A 27663-nucleotide genomic window follows, 5' to 3' on the forward strand; every position below is an offset into this window, starting at 1 on the left:
ACCCCATTATTCCAAACTTATACCAAAGATCTGATATCAAATTTCATTTACTTGTATATCACTTGCAAAAGTAGAAAATGATCATGCAACTAATCAACTAAACATTTAGATTTTACTGGGAATTGAAATTACAGGTATGAAAAAAAAATAAAAAAAAAATTAATGAGCAATTTACATACTCAAGTTCAATCAAACTTAGCTAAGCATCAAGTTAATTTGTTTTTCCTAATCACTAGTTAAGTTTTGAGACAAACAGGAAACACAAAAATATATGCTAGATGAAAAAGGTTATAGCACAAAATGATCAAAATCGCAAGTGCCATTATCTCATCTAGCTCCAATGGCTCAGTCATTGACACTTCTGATCTGTTGATGAAATTAGATAAAGTAATAAATTTGTGATGTTAAGAAAGTTTAAGATTTGAAAATAACAACAATTTATGTAAATAAATGTGGATATACTGTTCTCTCTTGATGATTATTGTGATATTACTTTATTATAAAAGGATTATGCGGAATCATAAAAAAAAATAAAAATAAAATAAAATAAAATAAAAATAAAAATAAAAAAAAATATTTCCAAATACAAAATAATTAGGAAATTATCCTCACAGCTACAACAAATTGTCGAATCACCTATCCAAAAAGGTTCTACAGATTTGTGCGTTAGATATTCCATAAGATCTACCTAACAATCGTTACATACTATATGGTGTTATATTAATGATTTGATTTAATATAATAAATTCGTGACCCAGGACATGAAGACTTGTAACAGGAATATCACACCCCAAATAATTGAGATCTCTCTCTTTGATTTTACTGACCACAAAAACATCAATCATAAACAGAAATATCTTACTTTCATAACAAATAATCTCATTTCCTGATTCTCAAACATTTGAGCTTCAAATGATGGCGAAAATCACATTCAAGTTAAGCTTCTTCACTGTCTTCTTATCAGCTCTACTTTTGCTCACTCAATCAGGTTCTCCCTCTTTTTTTTTTTTTTTTTTCCGTCTAGTATTACTAAGATCTAATCTGCAGTTGTACCATTATGGTTTTGATCACGAATTCGTTAATTTTAAAGTTGCTTATTATTGCATTCGTACGTAGTATATACTTTCTTTATTCTTTTTTAATTGCCGGGTTCTAACTTTACACTTATCATGTGTGGCTATGTTAGATTCATCTAGATAACTTACACATTTGTAGGAAAAAAAAAATCTCAAGTTTAATTGATCATGTGAATTACTTTCTCCGACCTATAGAGTGGATGAATTAATCCATACATCGTGATTGATAGATATATTAGCCCTCAATAAAAAGACTAAGGTAAATGTGTGCTTTTTGTAGGTGACACATTTGCTACGAAGCTAAATCGCCTAAATGTAGAGGATCAGGATGAACTAGAAAGTGGTAGCTTATTAATGCAAATGTTGATAGAGGCCGAAACAAAAACATTAGGACTTGCCAAAGAGGTAATGGAAATACAAACAGATCAAGAAGATGCAAACTCAAAAGATCAATTAAAGTGCATACCTTGTGGAGCAGCCTGTATTTCTTCAAGAAATTGCTGTAGAAACTGTTTTTGCCTTATCGAGTGGGAGCTTGTTATACCTCGATGTGTCCGTAATAGACCATCTCATTAACCAACTTATTAGATTTCATTACTTCTTTACTAGGATGTCACCTTAGAATATAGATCATGTAATAAAGTGGTTAGTCTCTCAGTATTGCTGTTTACTACGATTTATGGAATAACCTCGTGATTTTATTCTCTATGTTTGCTGACTGTATCATGTAATTTGGTCTAGTTCACAATTATTAAGACAAAGGAGAGATTGTTTTCACATTTTGCAGGAGTAATCAGTGCCGATGAGAAGATAAAGGTGATCATAGAGAATGAAAGTGGAAACTTACTTAAAGAACTAGTAAAAGCGGGAGCAGTTCTGCAGTACGACATTCATGAGATGGACGAGGTTTCGGACGAGACTTTATCTGCCAAATCGAAGTGCACTCAATGTGGTAGAGAATGCTCATCATGGAATGACTGTTGTGGAATTTGTGGTTGTGTATATAACACTTGCCTATATCTGCCAAACAAGAATAGTATGCTCAATGCAGAGTGATAGTTGATCTTATACAAATATTGTAAACATGCTTTGCCAATAATATCAAAAGTAACCATGAAATAAACTAGCTAATGAAGATCAGCAAAATGAGAGCAAACCATATTCTATAAAACAGGACAAAAGCAGAATGGCATGAATTACTCGCACAGGCGGATGGTTCTAATATATTTAAGCAACCTTGCTTTTCCATATGGTAAGCAATGATAGATTGTGATATTGGTAATGACCAGGTCCTGCAATTTTGCAAGTTTTTCCATGGCAATGCACATACAAAGAGGTGAATTACCCAGAGCCACCATCATAAAATTACAAAAGTATTTATCACTATACCAGTTACCATTACTAAATGTGCTTAAAGAAACAAAGAGCAACACGATATAATTCTTATTATTACTTTTATTAGTTTGTTAAATAAAAATCATTACGGTATGATTTGATCACCAAATGATGTTTGGAAGAGACAGGGGAGACAAATAGTAGATCAGATGAAACTAATTGCAGCTTGCAATAACATTAATCGCCCATTAAAAATTTTAAGGAAAGTTTGTCAACAATTACCAAGTAAAGCACGTGTTTTGAAAACAACTACCTATATTACTCGGACTCTTCGTTTTACCTCAAGTGGTCCGACACTCGGACATGGATATGGCACTTGGACACTTCATTATAGTTCAAAATCATAGAATTTTTTCACAAAATAGCCGAGTCGGATACTTGGACACATACCCGTGTCGGACATGGGTACCCGAGCCGATTAACATAGACTACCTATTAAATTTTTTTTTTTAAAAAAAGAACTACCACAAAGTTGTAAAAAGTTTAAGTAGCACTACCACACTAACAATTTTGGCTAGAATCTCCGGCATTTAGGTTTCACTTTTTATTACTTTTTACCTTTATGAAGAATAATTAGTCATTTTAGATGGTGTTTTAATGAGGTAAAGGTAAAAAGTAATAGTGCCACATGCCGAATATTCTAGTTGGAATTATTAAAGTGGTAGTGTTATTTACACTTTTTACAACTTTGTGGTAGTTTTTTTTAAAAAAATAAATAAATTAATATGTAGTTTTCAAAACACGCGCTTTAATTGGCAGTTCTTGACAAAATTTCCAAATTTTTAATCACTACAAAACTTACCAAATCTGCATAGCAAACCGTAGGAGTAGACCAGGCCATTATCAGTAGCAGCAAGACTTTGAATCACAACAGGGGGTCCTGATTCCCAACTCCTACACATAAGATAAAGATTTCTACATTTAAAGATGAAGCAGAGTATGCTGTCCTACATATTACCATACCATTACCGTAATTCTGAAGCAAAGACAACCCTTGCATTCCGTGAGGTCCTTGGAAGACATATCAACTCCATCATCATAAATTCATGCCCCTTCACAAAAAGTTGTAGATCCTTTCTGTCACACATAATAACCGATTTGTTGAAAATAGCAGCACTTTTAAGAAGAAATTCAACATGACTTCTAATAATGACGATTGGTGAAACTTTAGGTTGTTGCATCACACATGGAGAAGAAAGCTTGTACCAAAGCATACTGCAGTCGCACATATATACAAAAGAATCTGTGTTACCTGAAAGGTGAGCAAAAATTTAGCTAGATGAATTCAATATACATATAAACTTACCACATCGGCATATATTATAAGTACCTGCAAGAACTATAAGTTTCTCAACAATCTACAAATGTGTAGCAGACAGCTTCCTATGGACCCTAGTACACAAAGTTATATGCATCCATGTATTTTGTGGAAAACAATTTCTCATTTCCACAATGTTTTAATTGCTGTAAAAGAATAAAAGAACATAAGCAATATTCTAATGATTTTCATTTAACATTATATTTGTGAGAAACTAAGCAACAACACCCCACAACATAGAATTACTGAATTAGAAAGTACTACAATGGCTCAGCTGTCTAAAAAAAAAGCTTACATAAATCAATCTGAGCACATGACACGATGATTTGATTTAATTTGAGTTTGGTAATGACACTTGATCAACACATTGTTCTGCTGGACTACATGGTTTATGAGTTTTAAGGTAGCTTAAATGAAGCATACACGAGATATCCTATCAGGAAATATCAACCACTTGCATTTTTTTTGATAAAAGTATAAAATATTACCAATATGCAGGATCATATGCTTAATTTAACTCTCTCTCTCTCTTAACATCAAGGAAACAATGCAAGTACAATTTAAGAGCCTAAGATTGTATAAGATTGTATGATGACATGACTTAAATTTGATACAGTACATAATTAATATCATAGCTGACAAGATAACAATATTGAAAATAAATAGCAACAAATACTAAAGAATCAAGAATACACAGCAAAAATGCAGGCCGGGTTCTTCACAAGAAAGATCACGGGGAAGAGGAATACACATCAACTCACCATATAAGCTTTATATCCCCAGTGAAAAACCTCGATATCTTCAACCTTGTCAAGTAAAATTTCAAAACATTCATCACTACAGGGAAACGGACGTATGATATTGACTTCACGGACAGATGAAACATCAATCAGTTGCAGATTATTTGATAAAACATTACCAATATGCAGGATCTTCAAATTGGGACAATCTAGTGAGTATGGTTTTCCTACAAAATCCGTGCAGATACTTAGAATAAGCACCAGCTTTTCAATGCTTGGAGAAGTAAAATGCAGCTCTTTCAAAAGATCAGGAAACAGAATAGCCATTTCTCATACATGCAGGCATCCAGATAAATTAAATTTGAAAGTTTCATCACCCTCAAAGTCACATAAGAAAGATACAATACTCTAAGAGATGCATGTATACTAGACCTGGGAGCTTAATTTTTAAATCTTTAAGTTCAACCGGAAGATATGGAATTCTAAAAACACGTGGTAGAGTTGCTAAACTAGCATAAATACTTGAAATTTCATATTTTGGAGACGTATTGGCCATAGAACCAATCAAATATTAATGTTGAAACAAAGTCCAAAGATTATCAAATCAATGAATTAAGACAGTTTTTACAACTTCACTAATATCCAATAAGGAGAGAATGTGGACACAGGTGATTCATCAGGTAAGTCACTTAACCTATCCATATCTCAACCCTCTTGCTCCTTTGAAATAGATTTCATGACTTACAATATTCAGAGTTTCAACTTTAACTCAACCTCAAATTTTTAACCCCTTCTATCCATCCCACATCTAAGAATTTCAGGAGGAATTAACTCCATTATAGGGTAAACCTTTGTTTTATCTCTATTGTAAAAGTGAAGGGATGAGGAATGAAAAATTGGTGTCTAAAATATAAACTACCAACGATAACCCCCACCTTTGTTTTATTTTTTAATTTACAAAATTCTTATGATGGTATATGCATTAAAAAAAAGTCAATGATTGATAAACCTTAAACCTTGACATAACAAGACATATTTAACTATGGATAATTAATTGATTGACTTAGGAAAATAAATAAGGCAATAAAAAAATACTATAACATTGTCAAACCTAAACTCAATTGCCCAATTAAATTAAGGCAAGCAATAATCTCATACAATAGATAAAACAAAAGTTTAGTGTTTTTTTTAATTACATTTATTTCAACAAATTCTTTAATTTTAACATGTACTTTTTCCTTCGTATAAGATTGACAAAATTGACTAGATAGAAAAGTAATAAGTTTTAAAAAAATACGAACAAATCGCATGTATATGGGGTTAGTTATCATAATTCGAATTATATAGCCAAAAACTACCATGTAAGATTAAAATATAACAAACTCCATGACTAGAGTGAGAATCGTACTTCGTATTATATTAGGTAAGGTAAAGATATCTACCATATACTCCCTCTATACCTTAAATGAAGTTCCCGTGGTCCTTTTAGGCGCCCCAAAATGTTGTTTCTATTTCATTTTTCATTTATAGACACTATAAAAATATCAAATTACCCTCAATATTTAGTTTTAGTTCACTTAACTATCTAAAATACCCTCATATTTTCCCTAAAATATTGTGCCTCCACCCATGTGCACGTATTTTATTTCTTTTCACATTCTTATTTTTTGTGGTCTATCGACTCTACCCACATTTCTTGTACTTAACTCTCTTTTTAATGTACTTCATCCTCCCATTTTCTTAATTCTAATTTTTTTCCAAACAAGAACTTCATTTGGAAACAAACTACAGAGGTAGTAGTAAACCTATTATTTTACAATAATTACAAAATAATTTCCTATATCTCATAAGAGATTATTCTACCTATATTCTTTATCACTTCGTATAGTTTTATATTTGTATCTTATAATATCATTAAGGTATATATTCTTTAATAGCATGATTGGAAACTATATGATATATTTCTTATACAAAACATATGAAGCATGTTTATAAAATTTCAAATAAATGTATTATTCCTTACAAAATTTTTAAAAAATTCCAATTCTTATAATGTATACTAATTTTGAAGTTTCCTAAAACAATAGTGTATAAATATATGATACTATAAAATATCTTATTAGATTAGTCATAACGTAATTTACATAGTCAAACTGATGTATTCATATAAGAACAAAGAGAGAAAAACAATTCTACCTCTATTCTATCTTTCTTTAAGGTTGCTTTGTCTCTTTCCTATAATCTCAAGCTCTCATACTTTGCATGTCCATGAACAAGCCAAAAAGAAACCCAAACAATAAATAGTTATTTTGTGCACTCGATAGCACGCTGTACATTACGCTCTATGCAAATGTTTCATTTCATAATACTTTTGGGAATTTTTTTAATCAATTTATTTGAAACTTTGTGCAAATTGTATGTAGATGTAAAGATCAGAGGATCCTCACTCACAAACACTATTACATGACAAAATTTGAGCCTCAAACCACAAGGATTCAACATATGAACCTTACCAAGTAATACAACACAAGCTTTGCTTGGTGTTTGCGCTATCAATTGGTGCTAAACCTTTCCAAAATTGCTCAATGTTGACATAAGTTAAGAGTTACATTGTCACATTTGTGCCGCTTTGGCAATGTAGTTGTGAGCAACATAGTCACTAATTATTATGAACAATGGTCCAAACTATTCAGTAATTTCTAAAGGGGGGATGGCCTTAAAGCAATGAAGTAGCAAACAGCAATAACATAAATCAACTTAGCAACGTTTCTTCCTATTTTGATTTTGTCTATAAAAAAATTCCAAATAAGAACAAATAGAGATGGAGAATTCAGTCATTTTCCAAGCAAAGTCAGATATTGGTAGCAGCAGCACTGAAATCAAACAGTGATCCTAAGTTGCAACAGTAAAAAAAATTTCAAAGGAACTCGGTCTTAAACATAAGAAATCCTCAAGTTTCAACATACAGCATAAGCGCATAATACCTTCAGTATATTTCTCCATCGAAAATAACGCGTGCATTGCGTGAGGCCCTTGGAATGCCCAATAACTTCATAAAGAAAATTTTGTTGTCGTTCGAAAAGAGCTGATCCTTCCCACTGCTGGCAATAACCAATTTCTCCAAGGTGTCTGCTCTTTCAAGCAGAATTCCTATCAGCCGAAAAAGAGTTTTGTAAGGCTTCTCATACTCACGAATGGAGACATTCGTAAGTTGATGGATATCATAACAAGAAAAAACCTCTTGCACAAGGAGTTCATTGCAATCACAAGAAAAATCCTGACATTATATGAAAGATCATTATGTTATAAGTATTAAAAGGTGGATCACGATAATGGCTAGAAAAACTCATTATGTAAAACATTTTACCCCGTTGGCATATATTATAAGTTCTTCCAACATGTGTGAGTTGCACAGTAATCTGAACATGTCTAGCAGACAGCCTCCATGGAAACCAGGCCTCAGAGCTATATGTGTCCAATCATTGCATAGATCAGAATCATCAGATAGTTTCTCATTATATTCTTGTCCACAGTGTTGAAGTTGCTGAAACAAATAAAATTAGAACTATTACTTGTTTCTTCCAATTATTATCAAAACTATAGCCTAAAAGTAAATAAAATGAACACTCGATAACAGAGAAAAAAACCACTGCAATGCACTAAGTTGTTAAGAAAAAAAAAAAGCTTGAATTTCTCTGAGCACACTGAGAAATTTAATTTTGGCAATCACACTTGGTTAACATTGGTTTGTTAGACTACATGTATGGTAGCCAAACATATTTGCTACATCAAAAGCAAGTAATGGTCAGTCAGAAGTAACAAAAACTGTGAGAAACTAAAGTGTAAATGACTTGAGAGTTGCTGTCAAATGACATACTACTACAAGTGCCCAAACCCTCAAATGTAACATACACAACATCAAAACTCAACTACAAGTGAAGAGAAAAACTGTAGAAATTAATATGTGACCACATGTTAATTACCTTATTTTCTTTTTTTCTCTATTATGTCCTGTATACAGCTGTCCTGTATAGCTGTAGGTTTTTTTTTTTAATAGATGTACTTTGTTTTTAGTCAGGAGTATAGGTTAGTGGATGTATAAAATCTTACGATTTTACGATTCATGTATATCATACGATTCGATTTACGATTCTACTCGATTTTATACATTTTTCTGAACTAGCAAAATCCTTACAAGTAACAAACATGTTTATATAGGTTTTTATAAATATATATTGTCAAGTATTGATTGCTTAATGGGTAAATAATTATTATCTATCAATAATTAGGTTTCAAACTCATAATTTCAATATATTTATTTAAATTTATATTTGACGTCTTGATTATGCATGTCGGTAGAATCTTACGATTCTACGATTCGATTTTACGATACGATTCGATTCTGATAGCCCCTTCCGATTCAAAGTAGAATCCCGATTTTAATAACTTTGGATGTATCCTTGCATATATAGTGGCAGCTTAAGTTGTAAAGGGTGAAAGCTGCAATACACAGAAATCAATACAGATTTGATTCTATCATTGCAAGTGGTTTTCGAGAAAGGACCAGAATATAAACACAGAAAGATCAAAACTTTACATGATATCTGAGCAGCAAGGTTGAAAGCTTGAATCTTTTACCTTACTGCTTCATAATCGAGTTGAAAACAGAAGGGTTTCTTGAACCTTGATCGAATGGCAAGGCAAGATAAGGAAACAAAGAATGAGAATGGATATGCAGATCCATTGTTTCTTGCGAACTCTGATAATGCAAATGTTCCTCTTATGTTCAATGGAGAAAACTTTCTCAACTGGAGCAGAAGCATCAAGCTTGCATTGGGATCTAAGAATAAGCTTGAATTCCTAGAGGGAAAGGTGAGTAGGTGACTAAGCCTAAACCTGAAGAACCAAAGTATGCTCTTTGGATGAGAAACGATTACGTGCCTAGTTTGCAGGTCTATGGATAAGACGATTGCCAATAGCTTCACATACATAGATTCTATAGAGAAGCTCTTAAATGAACTTTAAGGAGAGATATGGAAAAACGAATGCACCTCTCCTCTACTCTCTCTGAAGAAACAGGTTAAGAACCTTGAACAAGAAATAATGCCAGTTTATGAGTATTATTTCAAGATAAAAACAGATCTGGGATGAAATACAGGATGTAGAAGGGTTACCTGAGTGCACCTGTAGTGCTATGAAGAAATGCACGTGCTAGTTGCTCAAGAAGTTCTTTGGAGATGCAGGAAAGAAACAAAGTGAGAGATTTGTAATGGGACCAGCAAGAAAAATTAGAACATTGCTGGGAATAAAATGGCAATGGAGCCATCTTCAACTCTGAACAGAGCGTTTCATTTGGTACAACAAGCTGAGACAGATATTGGAGGGGCAGAACACAACAGAAACAAGTGTTTTTGCAGCGATCATGATGAATCAAGGAAGATGAAATGGAAATTTCTAAAGAAGAAAGACGAAAGAGATGAAGATGAAGAAGTGGTGCGACCACTGCAAAATGAAGGGACATACTATTGATGACTGTTTCAAGATTTACGGGTACCCGGACTGGTTCAAGAACAACCCAAAAGGAAAAGGAGGAATGAGGTATGCTGCTAAAATGAGTACCTAGAGGAAGAACAGCTTGATTGTGGAAGCAAGAGCGGGAATGCAGAATGCAAGCTCGACAGCAATCTGCAGTAGTTCAAGAAGTAATGAAGGCATTCAGCAAACAGCAAGGTTTTGGAGAGGGCAGTAGCAAAATGGCCAACTTTGCAGGTATAATCTTAGTCTCAAATGCTATAACTTCCAATAGAAAGTATTGGATACTTGGATTGCTTACTCCAGTGCCTCTGATCATATGTGTGGTAATGAGAAAGCATTTAGTGATTTTAAATTGCTAAAGAAACCAGTTAAAGTAGGGTTTCCAGATGGAACTATCAAGTTCATTGAGAAAATAGGAGAAGTTAAGATGTCAAGCAAACTGATTCTTTGCAATACACTGTGTATTGAAGAATTTAAACATAACTTACTGTCAGTGAGTAAACTGATTGAAACCAGCAAGCTCAATGTGCTATTTGATACAGAAAGTTGTATCTTACATGACCCCTACACTAAAAAGAATGTTGCAAGAGGAGTGAAGGAGAATGGGCTTTACATGCTGGTGATAAAGTGTGATGAAGGGAATGAAGCCACAAGAGGAGAAGAGAAGATGAGCAATAATTTAACTGTTTGAATGTTCTTCATGCTAGACTAGGGCATAGTTCTCTTTCTAAGATGATACATATTGAGATTTGCAATTGTACTTCCTTTAAAGATTTCTTTTGTGATGCATGTTGCATAGGAAAACATCATAAACTTCCTTTCAAATTAAGTAATTCAATTGCAGATGGAATTTTTTATCTTATTCATGTAGATATTTGGGGACCCTATAGAATTCCTGCTGTGATAGGAGAGAGATACTTTCTCACTATAGTAGATGACTATAGTAGGAGTTGGACACATATGTTGTCCCAGTGAAGGATATTTTGAATACCTTCTTTAATTACATTGAAAATCACTTCAATGTAAGGGTGAAAAATGTGAGAAGTGATATGGGACGGAGGTGTTACAAAGTGAATGCAGTAAAATATTTCATGATAGAGGGATAAAGCATCAGAGAAGTATTCTAGGTGTAACTCGACAGAATGGCAGAGTTGAGAGAAAGCACAGGCACGGGCACTCGACCGAGACAGCTAGAACCATGAGAATCTATGCAGATCTACCGAGATACTTATGGGGTGAATGTGTAATGGCAGCTATACACATCATTAATCTATTGCCTAGTGCTTTAGTTGGGTGGAAAGCACCTTATGAGAGGCTCTTAAAGAAGAAACCAGATTTGATCATCTTATAATCATAGGATGCTTATGCTATGCATCAAACACCGATAGAAAGTTAGATAAGTTTGGAAACAAGGGAGTAAGATGTGTATTGGTGGGATATGCAAATGATATATCATTGATGGATAGCATAAGCATAGATCATAGAGGGAGAACTATGCAAATGAAATAAATAAAAATAAATAAAAATAAAAAATGGGATATATCTCCCTAGTTAGATTATGTATCATATGATCAAAGAGGGATATCCAAACTTATCATGACATTAGAGAATAAGATGTGTATTGAGGAACTATGAGTAAGGTGCGAAGAAGGAGAAAAAAGAGAGCTAGAAGCTGAACAAAGAGAGAAGAAAGAGGAACAGTAACAAATCGAAGCCTCGCCGGTCGCCGTTGTCGGAGTGGTCGCCGTTGTCGGAGTGGTCGCCAGTGGTCTCCTGTCAACGCAGAAGATTGAATTAAGTCGCAACTCTAAGGGAATCGCTGTTGGCAATTGTTAGGGTTTTTGAGAATTGAGGGGAATCGAAAATTAGGTTAGTAATTCACTAATTTGGGGTTTTTTTCTAAAAATATGGGATGTAAATCTAAGGAAACGTCATATAATGAGCCCAGCCGTCCCCGATATGTATCCGAGCAAGAGGCTAGCCATCCCCAAATTGGCTTGCCATACCACTTTCAAAGGGGACACCTTGGGGACGTTTTCCAAGCCGTACCTGTACCATACCTGTCCCCAAAACGTTTCCGGTACGAGAGACGGCTACCATCTAACGAATCCGTGCATCCTTGGTTAGAAGTATCAAGGAACGAGGAGGGAATAATCCTGAATGAGAGAAAACATATTCAGCAAATTCCCTATGCAAAAGGGGCTAAAATCCTCCTTCAACAGTATAGAAGACTCATTGGAAGACCGTTATATTTGAGATTATCCAGACCAATTTATGCAGACTCCCAGGAAGCCTCATCTACAAGCTGCTCTTCAATCTGGGCACTTGAATAGTCTTTGCCAAGATACTGAATAGTCTCATATCTTGAAAAAGCAAGAAGCAAAAGACAGTTTCAAAGTCTTCGGCTGAATCAGCATGCCACACACAACTAGTGAGCTAGTTTGGTTGGATAGGACATGAAAGTCGGCACAATTTCTTATCCTACAAGTTAGGAATTGTTGGAACCTTCCCCAATCCAACTTGAGGGAGGGGTTGTAGAAATTAACATGTGACCACATGTTAATTACCTTTTTTTATTATTATTATTAGCTGAACTTTGTCTTTGACTCTTTGGTCAGGTGTAGAGGGTTAGTGGATGTATCCTTGTATATATAGTGGCAGCTTAGGTTGTAAAGGGTGAGAGCCGCAATACACAGAAACAATACAGATTTGATTCGATCATTGTGAGTTTTCCACAAAGGACCAGAATATAAACACAGAAAGATCAAAACTTTGCAAAATCTACCCAACATATTCATAGTTTCAAGTAGATAAATCAGGTATTATCCTTGTTCCTAACAGGCTAACATTCTACGATGAAAGATATATTAAAAACAGCTAGATCTTGTATCACAAAATAGACCATAATTATTGTTACGACAAAGACTTCAAATCAATAAGTAACAGATTACAATATACTGGTTCATTATCACAGTTCGAATACCTGTACCAGATAACAATACTGTAAGTGTGGCCAGAATGGAAAAATAATTAACAATAGTGAGGAATCACAAATAAACCAAAAGGTGCAGAATTCTTCAAAAAGTAAGAACAAAGGAAAGGAGAAAACAACTCACTCGATAAACTTTGCTTCCCAGCTGGAAAAACTCAGCATTCCGAAATTTGTCAAGTAATAATTCAAAATGCTGAGCCCTCGTCACTCTCATATCCTGGTCTTCGAAATAAAATATTTTTTTGATGAAGCATAGACAGGCCGAAGAAGCATTAATCACTTTCAGATGATCCAAAAGCACATTTTCAACATACAAGATCTTGACATTAGGGCAATCAATTGAGTAATGTTAGGGTACAACCACATACTCCATTGAAAGATCAAGCTGCAAATACGCAATGCTCGGATTAGTAAAATGCACCTTTTGTAATCCTTGAGGATTTAAAACAAACAATTCTTGTAAAAGCGGGCATCCTTTTATCAAATCTTGAAACATCTCATCACTCAAACCCACACGCTCAAGCACCAAACTTCTCAGTGACTCCAAGTTCACAACACCCGGGAGCTTGATCGCAAACCCCATAAGCTCAAGCACAACAAGACAATGACTACGGAAAACTTGTGGTGGCAGATTAACTAAATTATAAAAATAAACTTCAACTCCTTAGTTTCTTTACTTAAAGCGAAATTGGTCCATTCAATCAACTTATCCTGTGAAATATCAAATAATACTTTTAATTCAAACGTATTAATAATGGGATTTTTGTGGTATTTGATCACATTGTCGATGAATCTTTCCTTTTGGAAAGAGAAATTAAGATTAGGGCTCAAAGTCCAAAGATCACCAAATCTGCGAATTTGAACAGTTTTTATAGCATCTCTAATTGGCAGAAAAGAAAGTATGTGAGCAAGTACATCTTTTGGCAATTCGCTAGACCAATCTCTGATTTCATCATCTTTATCGCTAAGTTTTTGCTTCTTTGATCTAGATTTCATGATTTTTCAGGTTTCAATCTACCAAAAAATCGATTACAAAATTGGGTTAGAAAATTAAAATCAACCTAGAATTATGATGGATTTCACAAAAATTGAGAAACAAAGGGATTGAAAGACTTACATAATTCGAGTACTCAGCGATTATTAGCAGGAATTGGAGAAGAAATTGAGAGAGTTCATCTTTGCAAAGTGCAAACCCTTCTGAATTCCACAGCTCACAAAATGGGGGGCGGGAGAAAGTAACATGTATCGGCTGCCAAGTGTTATTTGAATGGCGTTACTATAAGTTGTACTGGCTTATGGTCCCGTGCTATGCACGGATTTACCAAAATTTATAAGTAGTAAATATTTTTATTTCAACAACTTTTTTATGATTTTTTTTATAATAAGTATGAAAAAATTCAATATTCTGCTAATTATATTAAAAATTATGCATATCTTTTTAAATAATACTTTGTATTATTTTGCTTAAATTTTCTATAAGTTGTTACAAAAATGTTTTATTGAATTTGGGACGGAAAGATTGTGTTTAAGTAGGAAAGTAAATATTATAGTGTATTAAAATTGCCTAAGATAATCTGACGAAAAAAAAAAGTGGACGGAAATTATTTAACCAGATTTTGTCACGTGTCATTTTTTAATCGCCTTTAGCATATAGTTATTGATTGATGATATTGATTAGACCTAACAAAACAGACCCGGCTTGCTTTAAAAATAAAAACCGATCCGACTAGAATGACCCGAATCATTGATCTGATAAGATATTTACCTGATTTTATAAAGAGATATGGCTAAAATTGATGGTTATTGATCTAATTGCCATTAACAAGCTAAATGACAATCGAGAAATTACAAGATCTTGATATCGCAAAACGGTAAATAAATAAAAAACTAGTGAGTAGCCTAGACGTTGTCCCGGGTTGCTACTTTTGTAATCGTACGATTGGGGTACGTGTTTTTTTAAAAAAAAGGATTTTGAAATATGAAATCGACATTGTTAAATATGAAATCGACATTGTTAAATCATATGGTTAACACTTATGTACATTTCTTTTTCATATATGGTTAAATTATAAACTTTCTTATTTGTGAAGTGATGTGGCATAATTTAAAAGGATCTACGTGGCACATAGACGTTTTTATAAACGCCTTTTAATATATCAGTATAGATTCTTTTAATATATCAGTATAGATTTTTCATTAGCTACGAGTCTCATAATTATTGATATAATTACGAAAATGTCATGTTGGATGGATTGTATAGTTGATTTGTTTACGGAATGTCGTTTTTCCATTTGCTTAAAAATTGATGTAATTAGAGCTTTTTCGTGATGATAAATCCAAGCACGCATTTCGAGAAACCCTAATATGGCCCAACAGTGCCTAATACATCCCGTAATGCCTAAAATCCTAATCATAACCCTAATCAAGTCAATTAATCCCCTCCTACAAATACTAATCTACACAAATTAGTCGGGTAATGAATTTTCTCCATTCTCTCTCTACAAACTTTCTCTCTCTACAAACTTTCTCTCTCGAAACACTGTTGACTGACTTAACTGTCAGATGAGACAGATGAGCTGGCTTCCCCACAACTCAGATCCCGGAATTCTTTTGCAAAAATACTTGTATATTATAGTTTTAAATTTAAGTTTTATCCGATATGTAATATCATGGTCTATTTTCAACAATGATTTTGTTTTACTAGTTGTTATCTACTTATCCATCTATTTTCTTCATAATAAGTCAAACCAACTAATGAAAGATCAAGCCCCATTGGCTATTCAATAGGTTAGTAGTCTCAGTCCAGCTACGAAGGCACTTGTTATTAAGATGACTTCTGTTTAAGCTAAGCCACGTCACATTATAACAGCATTGAAAAAGAAGTATCCAAACGAAAACCCTAACATGAGAGAGATCTACAACGTGAGAAGATGTGCTCGGCTACATACTCGTAAAGGTTGGCCATCGTTAAGTCGGTGGTGGTGTATACGTAGCAAATTTGAACATACCTTGGGTTCTCGTGGCTGTCAAGATAGTAGGGGGGTCATCAAGGTGGTCATAGGCCACCAATTGGCACAACTTCAGGTTCATTTTTATGTAACTATCCTTTTACCATTGTTTATTCGAAATTTGAACGTGATATGTGATATCCTGTCATTGTAGGATATATGTGATATTCATTGTATAATTATCTTATGAGGGATCCTAACCCCATGTGGACTCATATTGTAACCCTATATATTTTGATCAATGGAAAACACTCCAATCTGAGGAGTTTCACAAAATCTAACATGGTATCAGAGCTAAGAGATATCTCGGGTATGTTTGCAGACTTCGCAAGGCTCTCTACGGCCTCAAACAATGCCTTTTTATATGGTGATTTGAATTAGTGTGTGTATATGCATCAACCCCCGAGTTTGTTGACAAGAGATATCCCGGCTATGTTTGCAGACTTCGCAAGGCTCTCTACAGCCTCAAACAAGCCCCAAGAGCTTGGTATCAGCGGTTTGCTAACTTTCTTGTGCATATGGGGTTTGTCATTGCTAAGAGTGACAATTCTTTATTCATTTATGATATGACATACTTACTATTATATGTTGATGATATTGTGTTGGTTACATCCTCAGAGAAGCTACGTGAGCGCATCATATCTCACTTACGTACAGGATTTCCAATGACTGATTTAGGTCCTTTGATTTTTTTTTTGGGCATTGTTGTTACTCGCACTCCATCATATCTATTTTTATCTCAGCAAAAATATGAACAGGAAATTTTAGAGCGTGCAGGTATGGCTAGTCGTTGTAAATCTACAGCAACTCCAGTGGATACTCAATCCAAACTCAGTGCAGAGTCTGGACCTAAATTTCATGATCCGACACTTTATCGAAGTCTAGCAGGTGCATTACAGTACCTCACTTTTACTCGCCCTGATATAGATTATGCAGTTCAGCAAGTCTGTTTATTCATGCTTGACTGTAGAGAGGCTCATTATGATGCATTTAAACGCATCCTGCGATGCATTCATGGCACCATTGATCACGGGGTACACATATATCTTTCAGACAAACTTGATCACTTATACTGATGCAGATTGGGGCGGGTGTCCTGACACTCGTCGCTTCACTTCCAGATATTGTTGCTTCTTAGGTGACAATCTTATTTCTTGGTCTTCTGAGCGTCAGGCTACTCTTTCTAAATCAAGTGCAGAGGCGAAGTATCGAGGCGTCGCGAATGTTGTCGCCGAGGCATGTTGGCTTCGTAATCCTCTACTTGAGTACAATGCCCTCTTCGACAGGCTACAGTTGTTTATTGTAATAATGTCAGTGCAATTTATCTTTCTCATAATCCCGTACAACACCAACTCACCAAGCATGTTGAGATGGACATCCATTTTGTTCGAGAGAAGGTGGCATTGGGTCAGGTACGGGTCCTACATGTTCCTTCACGGTATCAGTTTGCAAACATATTCACAAAAGGCCTACCTTTGACAACATTTTTGGAGTTCAAATCCAGTCTTAGCGTTCGCCCTCCTCCCGCTGTGACTGCGGGGGTGTGATAGAATATATGATAAGATATTCTGTCATTGTAGGATATATGTGATATTCTTTGTATAATTATCTTATGAGGGATCCTAACCCCATGAGGACTCATATTGTAACCCTATATATTTTGATAAATGGAAAACACTCCAATCTAAGGAGTTTCACAAAATCTAACAGAACGGTTTTAACTTTGTTTATATCTTGTAGGGAATGATTTAAACTTGGAGGAATTTGCATATTTTGATAAAGTACCAACCTTCATGCTTCCACTCTTACGAGGGTGGACCGGTGGAGTGATCCACTAGGAGATGGTAACTGTGGGTTTTAACGTGTTGCAGATTTCTTCATGGGAGACCAGGAGAAATGGATGTTGGCGAGAAGTACAGTAGCAAATGAGGTTGCTGCCCATCGAGATGTGTATTCTCGAGTGTACACTGCTGGACTGTTAGATCAAGCAATAAACCGTATCACATGGACAGGAGGGAGATGTACCACGGATCACTGGATGATTACTACTGATGACTACTTTCCGATTGCCAACTTTTACAACTCAGTTGTTATGTGTTTTGATGTTGGTAGTGACAATCGTAGTGTGTGCCCATGCATCACTGTGCTACCTTGGACCACTCCGTCAATTGCCACTGGTCCGTATAGGGAGCTTGCATTTTAACATTAGGGTGGCATTTTGTGCGAATGGAGTTCAAAGATAATTTCCTAATACCTCCTATTGCTACTACTTGGTTCGAAATACCTGATGATACCGTTATAGGTTGGGAGGTGAAGTTGAAATAACGTTGTTTTTATGAGCTAATATCGTTGTTGCCATTAACTAACGCATCTATAAAAATTTGTCAGAACCCACATTTTAACACTTTTTTTTTTTTGAAAAACCAACTTATCAGTATTTTTTGTAAGAACACACCTAAAACCAGAAAGTTTTTGCGAGATAATACCTTAGGCCGCTTTCATGGCATTGATCGACCTTGTTTTCCGGCATTGACCCCCTCACGTAAGAGTCACATGCTCATAATACCACCAATCTTTCTCCTCGAAGCCACCACAACCACAGTAGTAGCGGTAGCAGCAACAGTATCAATAGTGTAAAAATAGTAGCAGTACGTAGCAATGTAGCAGTAGTACAGAGTAGTATTGTAGCAGAAGTAGTAGTAACAGTACTGCAGTAGTAGAACTAGTAGTGTACTTTTTTTTTTTTTTTTTGACAGCGGAGAACTAGTAGTGTACTAGTGTAGCAGGTAGTAGTAGTAGTAACCGACGATAACTTGTTTGGTTGGATCATTATATTTATATCAAAAGCAGACCATTGAGTAAAGCTTTGTTTCCCATTCAAAACAAAAACTGCTCTGTACCACATTTCAAATACTGTACATAATTTGCATTTTGCAACCTGTTTATGCTCGTTGAAAAATTCCGTAAGATACATGTAAATTGTTACAGAATGTACCTATGTGTATTCTGAAGCCGGGTGCAATTCAAGAAGCTAGTTATAAGTAATTTACAATCGTATAACACTCATCCAATCACACACCTTACGACAAACTTGATCTAAAAGCTATCATGGAAGTATTTTTAAAACACAATTCATGCTCTAAGTCAAGTTCCTTGACTTTGGGATCCCCATCCAACCTTCAGGAGAGAAGCATAAAGTAACTCGTTCCATAAGTCAGGCACACCAGGCAAGCACCAATGGCTGCAATCTTGTGATTGCTCGGCCTCAGTTCGCTCATCTTCACTCTCATATGACTTCCGGTAAATCGAAGGGTGAGCATCCTTTCTGTAGTCTGTGAGCCTGCTTATGTTTAAGTACATCACTGGGGTCTTCATTTTCCCCAAAACTTGCTCAAGAGCTCTCATCTTTGAAGGGTATTTCCCTAAGTAAGTCTCGTTGAAGATGGGTTCAGTTTCCTTATGGCATTGCCCTCCCGAATTCCACTGACCTCCTCTGCATCAAACGCTAATTAACGTAAATTCTGAATCTGCTAGAAAACTAACTAATTAAGAACATGGACATATGATAACACAGTCACACAGAGCATATGAATTCAAAATAAACAACATTATATTCAGGCCAATAGTTTATGAGTTATGAACTTGAGATCTTAGATTAAAGAGACCTAATCACTCTCTCTTCTGTTTTCTTTTCGGACAATGATCAATATAGAGATAGATAATTACTTATCTCTACCCCATGCAAATCCTCACCGAAGACTTAAGAGCAAGCAAAATTATTTCATATACTCCTTCCATCTGGAAACAAAAGCCAATCATATACAAGTACAATTATCATGTCCATAAAGACTTGTCACGTTCCCTAATTATGTAATGGGTTATTCTCCAATAGAGTTTCCCATATGTAACTGACTAAATCAAGTTATATTCATACTAGGAGAGGTTGGCACTATGTAATAAGTTAGACAGTCAACTCCTAACAGATGATGTATGGTTAAGCCTGAGTGCTTACAGTATCAGAGGAACCACATCCCAGAACAATGAGTTCAGCATCATATGAATTAAACAACCAAGCGCAACTACACAAGCCAGTCAAAATGCTAACCTGAAATGAGTGCCAGAATATCCTCTAAAGAAAACCAGAGTTTTCTTGTAATCAATATGCCTGTCAACCCATCTGCCCCAAGTAGCGAGGGCTTTCCTGTAAGCCTTAAGAGCCTTAAGTCGAGGATGAACAAGATCCCCTTCTTGATAATATTCTTCCCTGTAGAATAATAAAAAGCAGGACATTCTCAGATTATTCTAGTCACACAAACAATTACATGATTGCCAGAATAATTGCAAACTCACCCCCTAGAAGTTTTCTCATGGGTCCACCAGTGACCTGTGTTGAAGACTAGAATATGAGCATCATGATACATTTGGGTTGTTTCGTCCATTAAATCGAGCCTTAACGTTGCTAGTGATCCATTATTCTTCTGAAATGTGGATTCTCTGACCAAAAAGGGAGCTCTAACATAGTCAATAGTACAGTTGTAGTCCTGCATACAAAAGCCATAACCACTTAGACACATTCTTGCATATATATAAGGAAGCAAAGGAGAAGGTTAATGGAAAGACCAAATATCTTGCCTCAAATCTGATGGCGTAGATACCCTCCTTTTTGAATTCCCTCTTTCCGGATACCTCATACACCCTGTTCTTGTCTTCAATACTATGCCAAAGAATGCAAACAAGAGACTCCCACATGTTCCTATTCAACGAATCCCCAATAAAAACCAGCTTCTTTCCTCTCACTCGTTCCAAGAAATCAGTGGCATTCAGTCTAGCAATCACATCAGGCAACCAATGAATCAACAAGGCTTTGAAAATTGGAAGCACAAAACATAGCAATTTTGGCAAAGTTTAGCAGGATCAAGGCACCTAACTTCAACCAAACTAATTAATGAAGTCATATCCTTGACAATTTTCCAAACACAACATCCTGTTTATTCCTTCTTGTCCCTGCCATAATGCCCATAATCCTCCCTCACACCCAAATCAAGCCTCACCCAATTCATACAATTAGCTAGGAATGTCCATGGGGTGGGGCAGGGCGGGATGGGACCGACGATGTTTTCCCCACACCCATTCTCACTAAAACCAGCTGAAGTTCAATTTAACTAGAGCAGCTTTGCATATTTCAATCCATCAATAGTGCATATTCATCAAATCATAATCACTAGCTAAACTAGCTAACAACAATCAGCAAAATTCCACACAAAACAGCATAATTTGAATGCTCAATATTCATTAACCACCCACATCAGCATTACAAAAAAATTACAATACCCATTAATTATAAACATAAACACTACATAATTTCACATGAAATACATGAAATAAAAACCATATATTATAATTGAAAATATTACCTAGGAATGTTGCACCCAAATGGCTGCCATTTCCATCTGTAATACCCATCATCAGGTCTCCCATTAAGATGACAATTAAAATCTCTATCAATAAAAGGGCAAAACCCAGGAGGGTAATGTGGTAATTCATCATCTCTAACCCATTTTCCATCAAAAATATCACAATCTTTTCTCAAAACCCCAGAATTTCTCAAACCCAATTCATCAATATTAAGACTATTTCTGGAAACATTGATGAAAACCCTTGATTCTTCTTCTTCTTCCAAACCATGGAAACTCACATTCTTCAACTTCAAATCAAGATTTTCAAAGTGGGTCCCACTCTCACTCCCATTCCCAAGATTCTCATTTGAAGTTGCTAAGGACGTGTTTGGGAGAGAGAAAGTCCAAGAAACCATGGAAGTTGTGGGTGTAATTTTGTTGGGAATCGAGATTAAGAGAGAGAAAATGATGAATGAAGCAGCAGCAATACATAATCCAAACCCAGAAACTATTAAACCCCTTTTTGGGTGTAATTTCAGCTGCAAATTATCGGCTAATTTTGTTTTAACCGACGCCATTACTGCTCATTTCTCTGTAATTCTGCATGCACAGTACACCAATAAACCACCAAAATTCCTCAAAAAAAAAAAACCCACTTTTTTTTTTTGTACTTTTTATTTTTGAAATGAAATTGAGAAAATTTTTGGATTAAAATGAAACTTTATGAAATAAAATCTCTTCTCTTCGAAACTTACTAATTAACAGTAGAGAATTTGTTCAATTTCTGCTCTTTGTTTTACAGTTGCAGAGAAGAGGGAAGGAGGAGGGAAAACTATGAAATGGGTTAATTGTGAATTGACGATAATACCCTTTTGTAACTGAAAATTACACAAAGATTATGAATTTTGGATTTTATTTGAAAAAGGGTAATTTTGTACATTTATGATTGGAGTTTTATTGGAGTGCGCAAAATGTAATTAGTGTTCAGTTATTCCGAAAATGGAAATTAATTGTGAAATTATCATTCTTGTTGTTTAATTGTAATCTACTCCATAGACCGTAACTAGAGTAGGGTAATAAATTTTGGCATTTATTGATCGATATATTTAGGAAATTAAAATAATTAAGGTCTGTATTTTTTAAAATTTGTCATTATTTGGTTTCTTTATTAATGGGAAATGATATGGGTAAATCTATTTATTGCTATATATATTGTTATGTGCAACTTTGGGGTATTATTTGTGAGATATAAAATATTCCAAAGTTGCACATAATATTTAACGGAGGTAGTATATACTACCTTTGTTAACGGTTATTTGCAACATTTACCCAAAATAGGTGCTTAGTATTATTTGCAACAATTTTATTTTTTTCCTTTTTTGGTAACTTAATGACTGTTTTGCCCTTATTAAAAACTGATTAAATCCTAACTTACTCTAATACTCAACTTAATCATCTGTATAATCTAAACATCTAATTTAATGACTCCCACCAAAATTAAAGATCTACATCCCCTTTTTCCATTTCATTAGATCTGAATCACCTCATCTCCTCACCTACCCTCATCAATACATCTTCAACCACTGCCATTAATATGGCTGATGAAGCTTTTAAATGTACGCTTCCCTCCAGAATTTGTCACTTTCTCTCTCTCTCCTCCTCTTTAAATCTGGTAATCCTCTCTTTCTCTCCTGTTCTTCGAAACCCTAATTTCAGATCTACTGTTTTCTTTCTTCATTTTACCAAAAATGAATCCCCCAAATGAGAAGATTTCAGATGACAATGTTATTGCGACCTACAAATGTCAGCGTCGTACTGGGAAGATGAAGTTGGTTAAGACGGAAATTTTCATGGAGAGGAAGAGGAAATTCGGTGGTGGTGCGAAGCTTGCAGATCCTACTTCCGATGAAGAACGTGAGGTTGCGAATTTGGCAGATCTAGGCAAAAATAAGGTTGGGTTGAATGAAAAGGCAACTGTTGCTGATGTTGTCAAGAACGAAGATGGTAAGTCCCATGAAAAAACAACTGTTGCTGAGGTTGAAGAGGTGACTGGAGAAAAGGGCGACGGTGGTGTTTCTGGAAAAAAAAAAGGAGCAGATCTGGCTCCTTTGAGGACACCGATGATGCTGTTGGGGGGGAATACAACCCTTCTAACGTTGGCCCTAACTAATGCCGCAGCGTAACGCTATTCTGACCCTTCTTTTTTAATTTAATTGCTTGCAATTAGTTGTTTTTTGAGATTATTGGTTGATTTGTGAGTTTATTGGTTGCTTTGTTGAGAATATATGGCTGTTTTGGTCAGAAAATTGGCTGATTTGTGAGTATATTGTTGGTTTTGTGAGATTATTGGTTGTTTTGTGAGTTTATTGGTTGTTTTGTTGAGAATATATGGTTGTTTTGGTCAGAAAATTGGCTGATTTGTGAGTATATTGTTGGTTTTGTGAGATTATTGGTTGTTTTGTGAGTTTATTGGTTGTTTTGTGGAGAATATATGGCTGTTTTGTGAGATTATTGGCTGTATTTGGTCTAATTATAGGCTGTTTTGTTAGATTATTGGCTAGTATTGGTTGTTTATGATGATCTTTTCCTATTTATGATACTCTTTGGTTATTTATGATGAGATATGGATATATTTCATACACTTGGGCATATGGTTTGGTATTAAGTCTATGTTCTGCTATAAATAGGCATGTACTGGCTGTTTTGGTCAGAAAATTGGCTAATTTGTGAGTATATTGTTGGTTTTGTGAGATTATTGGTTATTTTGTGAGTTTATTGGTTGTTTTGTGGAGAATATATGGCTGTTTTGTGAAATTATTGGTTGTTTTGTGGAGAATATATGGCTGTTCTGCTATAAATAGGCATGTACTGGCTATTTTGGTTTTGATGATGATATGTATGCAATTTGGCAATGGGAATTGTGATATGATGAGTGATGAAACAATAGTAGCCTACTTTGAATGCTGTAAGATGTTTATGCAGTTCAGTCCCTTTTTGTATGACTCCCTTTATGTGTGTTCTCAAGGACTATGCTTAGAGAGAACCTCACCAGTGTTGCCTAGAGTTGCCTAAATGTATGAGTCCCTTTTGTTTAGTTCTCAATGACTATTTTAAGAGAGAACAAAACAATGCTGCCTATATGTATGAGTCCCTTCCTGAGTCTCTTTATGTGTGAGTGAGGAAATGTGTGAGTCCCTTAATGTGTAACAAATCCAAATGATGAAGGGACTCATTTGACATTTGAAATTCATAAGTTGGAATTGCTCCAACAACTGCATATGCAAGTTGTTGTTGAGGAAACCACTTATGCAATTTACTATTATGTCATAAACCACAGCTTCCGATGGATTTACATGTGGTTTTTTTTTTTTTTTTTTTTTTTTTTTTTTTTTTTTTTTTTTGTCTGGTAAACATATTGTCACCACTTCATGCACATAAATCAACACCACTTAAATACAGCCTTACAACATAAGCAATAAAGCCTTCAAAAGGTAGTATTTTTGTCAAATTAAGCTAGTTCAGACTGCCTTACAACATATGACTTGAATTTTCACAAAATACACATAACCAATGAATTTTTTAAACTGGTAAAACCAAAAACACAAAAAACAACCTAGAAATTTTACCACTTGCTTAATAGCTCTTCAATGGTTATATGTGGCAGTCTGTCCCATGTGCTTGACATGTTCTTCAATCTGCATCAACTTGCATGCCTTCATCTTCTTCATTGCCTTCCCCTGTTTCTATGAATAAAGTGTTCAAATGTTCAACAGCTTGTTGAACCACAGCCCCCTCCACCTCTAGCTGTTCAGGCAGCAGGCCTAGTCTTTCCAGCCTTTTCTTCCCTTTGTGTGGTGGGGAGAAATTGTTTCCACCCAAATGCTTCAGTATCTCTTCCATGCAGCATTGTAGTGTTATCCATGTGTGCTTGTTTAGTATTGGATTAAAAGAGTCATAAGCCTCTTTCACTTTCTCAATGAGTTCCCCCAAGTTCTTAGGGAATGATTGGTACTGGATGCTCTGTATTATATTGAACAATCCAAGATCTAACACATTTAGATCTGGTGACTGGGCTGGTTGATAAATGAATTGTATGTTAAACCCATCTGACTGACATGCATGCTTGAATTCCTCATCCTTAGGAACTTGATGAGGTCGAGCATTATCCCACTGAATCAAAATGTCCTTGGACAGATCTGATGGCCATTTACTTTTGATTGCTGGAATCACATTGTGAAGCAGCATTTCCCTGATTGCTTCCTTGTTTACATTCTGTGTTGCCTTAATTTCCACAGCTCCAGCTTCTCTATTCTTGCTTTTTTTCTTTGCAATTGTCTCATAAACAAATGGGAAGATTCCATACTTTCCATCATGTACCACTTGACCTTGGGAGTCAAAAATTGGCTTGCCAATGATAGCCATGAACATGCCTTTTACCTTAAATCTTTTGGACTGTTGGCACCTATATGGATTAGGTTCATTTGGGAGCAAATAGAACTTTCTTGTCTCTGGATTAAGGTAGAACCATTTTTCATCGATGTGTACATGTTGTTGGAAATTCTGAAACTTGGGTTGTCTGTTCTGTTCAGCAGGCAGCAGGTGACTTAAGACCCATTTTAATCTGGCCACCTTGTGGTTGGATGTGAGGGCAGGGTGATTTGTGCTTGTATGAGTCCTTAGCCTCCCTTTTTTCTTGAGCTTGTGAATGGTGACATGTGATATTTTAAGAGCAGCCCCATAGCTTCTCTCTGTTGTCCTTTTATACAAAGGGACTGACGGAAGAAACTCATCAGAATATTCAGTTGGTTTTGGTCCTGTTGTACCAAGCTTCTTGCTTCTGACATCTATCACAGTCCCCTCAGCCAATTGCCTTTTGATTTCTTTGAATAATCTCTGTATTGATGATCTGTGAACGTTATACTTTCTTGCAATTTGTGACTGAAATCCTCTTGGCAGATCTTGACCATCCAAGTTGTGTAGAAATGCATCAGCAATCTCTCTTTTTTGCATTACAGTTAGTTGTTTCCTACTTTTGGGTTGTGGCATTTCTTCTTCATTGCCCATATTTTGGCTGTTGTCATATTGGTTGTTGTTGTCACTTTCTCCCATGGAGCTTGAATCATAGTTTTCCATTGTTGTGTCTTCCATTGTTGTTTGTTCATGTAGCAACTGATCTATGCTAAAAAAAATCATCACCTAAATAATCTGACATTTTTGTGTTAAAACTTTTGGTGATTACAGATTTCAGTAATGGTGATGAAGTTGGGATTGCTGGTTTTTTTTTGGAAGTACTCAAGCTGAACCTAGAAGGAAAATTGCTGCTTCTAACCTAGCACTAATTAGTAGTAGTAGGATGCTAATTTATTTAGTGTGTAATGAAGTTTTTGAAGAAGATTAGTGCTAACTTTTGGTCCTAAAACATTCTGTAATTTGGTTAGGGTAGAGCATTTGGTATGTATGAATTTTTTAAACAAGTAAACTGTTTGGCAGGTTTATATAGCCTCCTTTGAATGAAAATTTGAAATGGAGGGAAAAATTTGGGATGGAAAAGGTACTTTTTTTTAAAGGAGCTGAAAATTTAGGAGGGAAAAAAACCCCACTAAAATTTCAGATTCTCTCTCCTCTTTTGCTTAAAAAAACGGGACCACCTTTCCCTCCCTTTTTATGTCTTAATCACATGGCCCTCCTTACAATTATTCATACTTAAACAAGCCTTAAAAATTTTGCCTAGGAGTCCGCGCATGTCGCTTTCGTTGCAAATAATTGTTAACGGAGGTAGTATCATTTTTTTTTTTTGGTGTTTAGAGAGCCACAAGAGCGCGGGTGATGAGAATCGATCCTAGGATCACCTAGGACCGGGAGGGGAGCTCTAACCACTTGAGCTATCCCTCACTCTCAGTATATATCATATCATATAACTAATATCATATCATATAACTAATATATAAAGCTAAACTTTTAGCCAGGTCACGAGACAGCGACACTTGGCGTTCCAACTTTTCGCCAAGTGTTCGCCAAGTGTCGCGCCACGTTGGATAGATTAAAATAAACTTCATAAGATAAAATAAATTAGTTTAGAATTCTATTTGAATAGAATTTTAGGATAAAATTGTTAGTTTATAGTTTTTTTTCGATAAAATACCAATATTAAATTGAATTATAATTTTATTCAAAATATTACTATTAGTTTTTATTACGTACCT

General features: G+C 35.2%; 3 protein-coding genes and 1 long non-coding RNA gene across 4 annotated transcripts; 1 reads left to right on the top strand and 3 right to left on the bottom strand.

Annotated features, from left to right (window-relative positions):
• Positions 1-31: 31 nt before the first annotated feature.
• LOC145641315 (uncharacterized) lies at positions 32-14306 on the bottom strand. Its single transcript, XM_081692268.1, has 13 exons — positions 14174-14306; positions 13478-14070; positions 13181-13375; positions 7897-8073; positions 7768-7806; positions 7514-7679; positions 4709-4756; positions 4551-4595; positions 3441-3723; positions 3274-3365; positions 1924-2096; positions 1543-1693; positions 32-366 (listed from the first exon to the last, which is right to left on the bottom strand). The coding sequence occupies exons 2-6, from the start codon at positions 13637-13639 to the stop codon at positions 7581-7583; spliced, it is 672 nt and encodes a 223-aa protein (XP_081548394.1). The 5' UTR covers positions 13640-14070; positions 14174-14306; the 3' UTR covers positions 32-366; positions 1543-1693; positions 1924-2096; positions 3274-3365; positions 3441-3723; positions 4551-4595; positions 4709-4756; positions 7514-7580.
• On the top strand, positions 771-2207 carry LOC145641331 (uncharacterized). The gene is made up of 2 exons (XR_014115373.1): positions 771-988; positions 1357-2207. It is a non-coding gene; the product is annotated as an uncharacterized LOC145641331 (long non-coding RNA).
• Positions 14307-18911: 4605 nt separating the features above from the next.
• LOC145641084 (protein trichome birefringence-like 2) lies at positions 18912-22096 on the bottom strand. The gene is made up of 5 exons (XM_081692255.1): positions 21479-22096; positions 20697-20889; positions 20415-20605; positions 20170-20328; positions 18912-19557 (listed from the first exon to the last, which is right to left on the bottom strand). Exons 1-5 carry the CDS (start codon positions 22036-22038, stop codon positions 19209-19211), a joined length of 1452 nt encoding a protein of 483 aa, XP_081548381.1. The 5' UTR covers positions 22039-22096; the 3' UTR covers positions 18912-19208.
• A 3054-nt stretch (positions 22097-25150) lies between these two features.
• Positions 25151-26608, bottom strand: LOC145627571 (uncharacterized). Its single transcript, XM_081679943.1, has one exon. The coding sequence runs from the start codon at positions 26606-26608 to the stop codon at positions 25151-25153; it is 1458 nt and encodes a 485-aa protein (XP_081536069.1).
• Positions 26609-27663: the final 1055 nt, after the last annotated feature.

Source organism: Chenopodium album, chromosome 1 (genome assembly GCF_948465745.1).
Source record: "Chenopodium album chromosome 1, dcCheAlbu1.1, whole genome shotgun sequence".
Classification (NCBI taxonomy): domain Eukaryota; kingdom Viridiplantae; phylum Streptophyta; class Magnoliopsida; order Caryophyllales; family Amaranthaceae; genus Chenopodium; species Chenopodium album.

Excerpts from the sequence above, each read along its gene's own strand:
- LOC145641084 (XM_081692255.1), bottom strand. The coding sequence starts at position 22,038 with ATGGCGTCGGTTAAAACAAAATTAGCCGATAATTTGCAGCTGAAATTA. Across the intron at positions 20,890-21,478 it reads TTTGGGTGCAACATTCCTAG|ACTGAATGCCACTGATTTCT; the intron begins GTAATATTTTCA and ends TGTGATTGCTAG. Across the intron at positions 20,606-20,696 it reads TCTACGCCATCAGATTTGAG|GACTACAACTGTACTATTGA; the intron begins GCAAGATATTTG and ends TTTTGTATGCAG.
- LOC145627571 (XM_081679943.1), bottom strand. The coding sequence starts at position 26,608 with ATGGAAGACACAACAATGGAAAACTATGATTCAAGCTCCATGGGAGAA.
- LOC145641315 (XM_081692268.1), bottom strand. The coding sequence starts at position 13,639 with ATGGGGTTTGCGATCAAGCTCCCGGGTGTTGTGAACTTGGAGTCACTG. Across the intron at positions 8,074-13,180 it reads TGGGAAGCAAAGTTTATCGA|CAACTTCAACACTGTGGACA; the intron begins GTGAGTTGTTTT and ends TATTTGTTTCAG. Across the intron at positions 7,680-7,767 it reads ATGAACTCCTTGTGCAAGAG|GAATTCTGCTTGAAAGAGCA; the intron begins GTTTTTTCTTGT and ends TTCGGCTGATAG.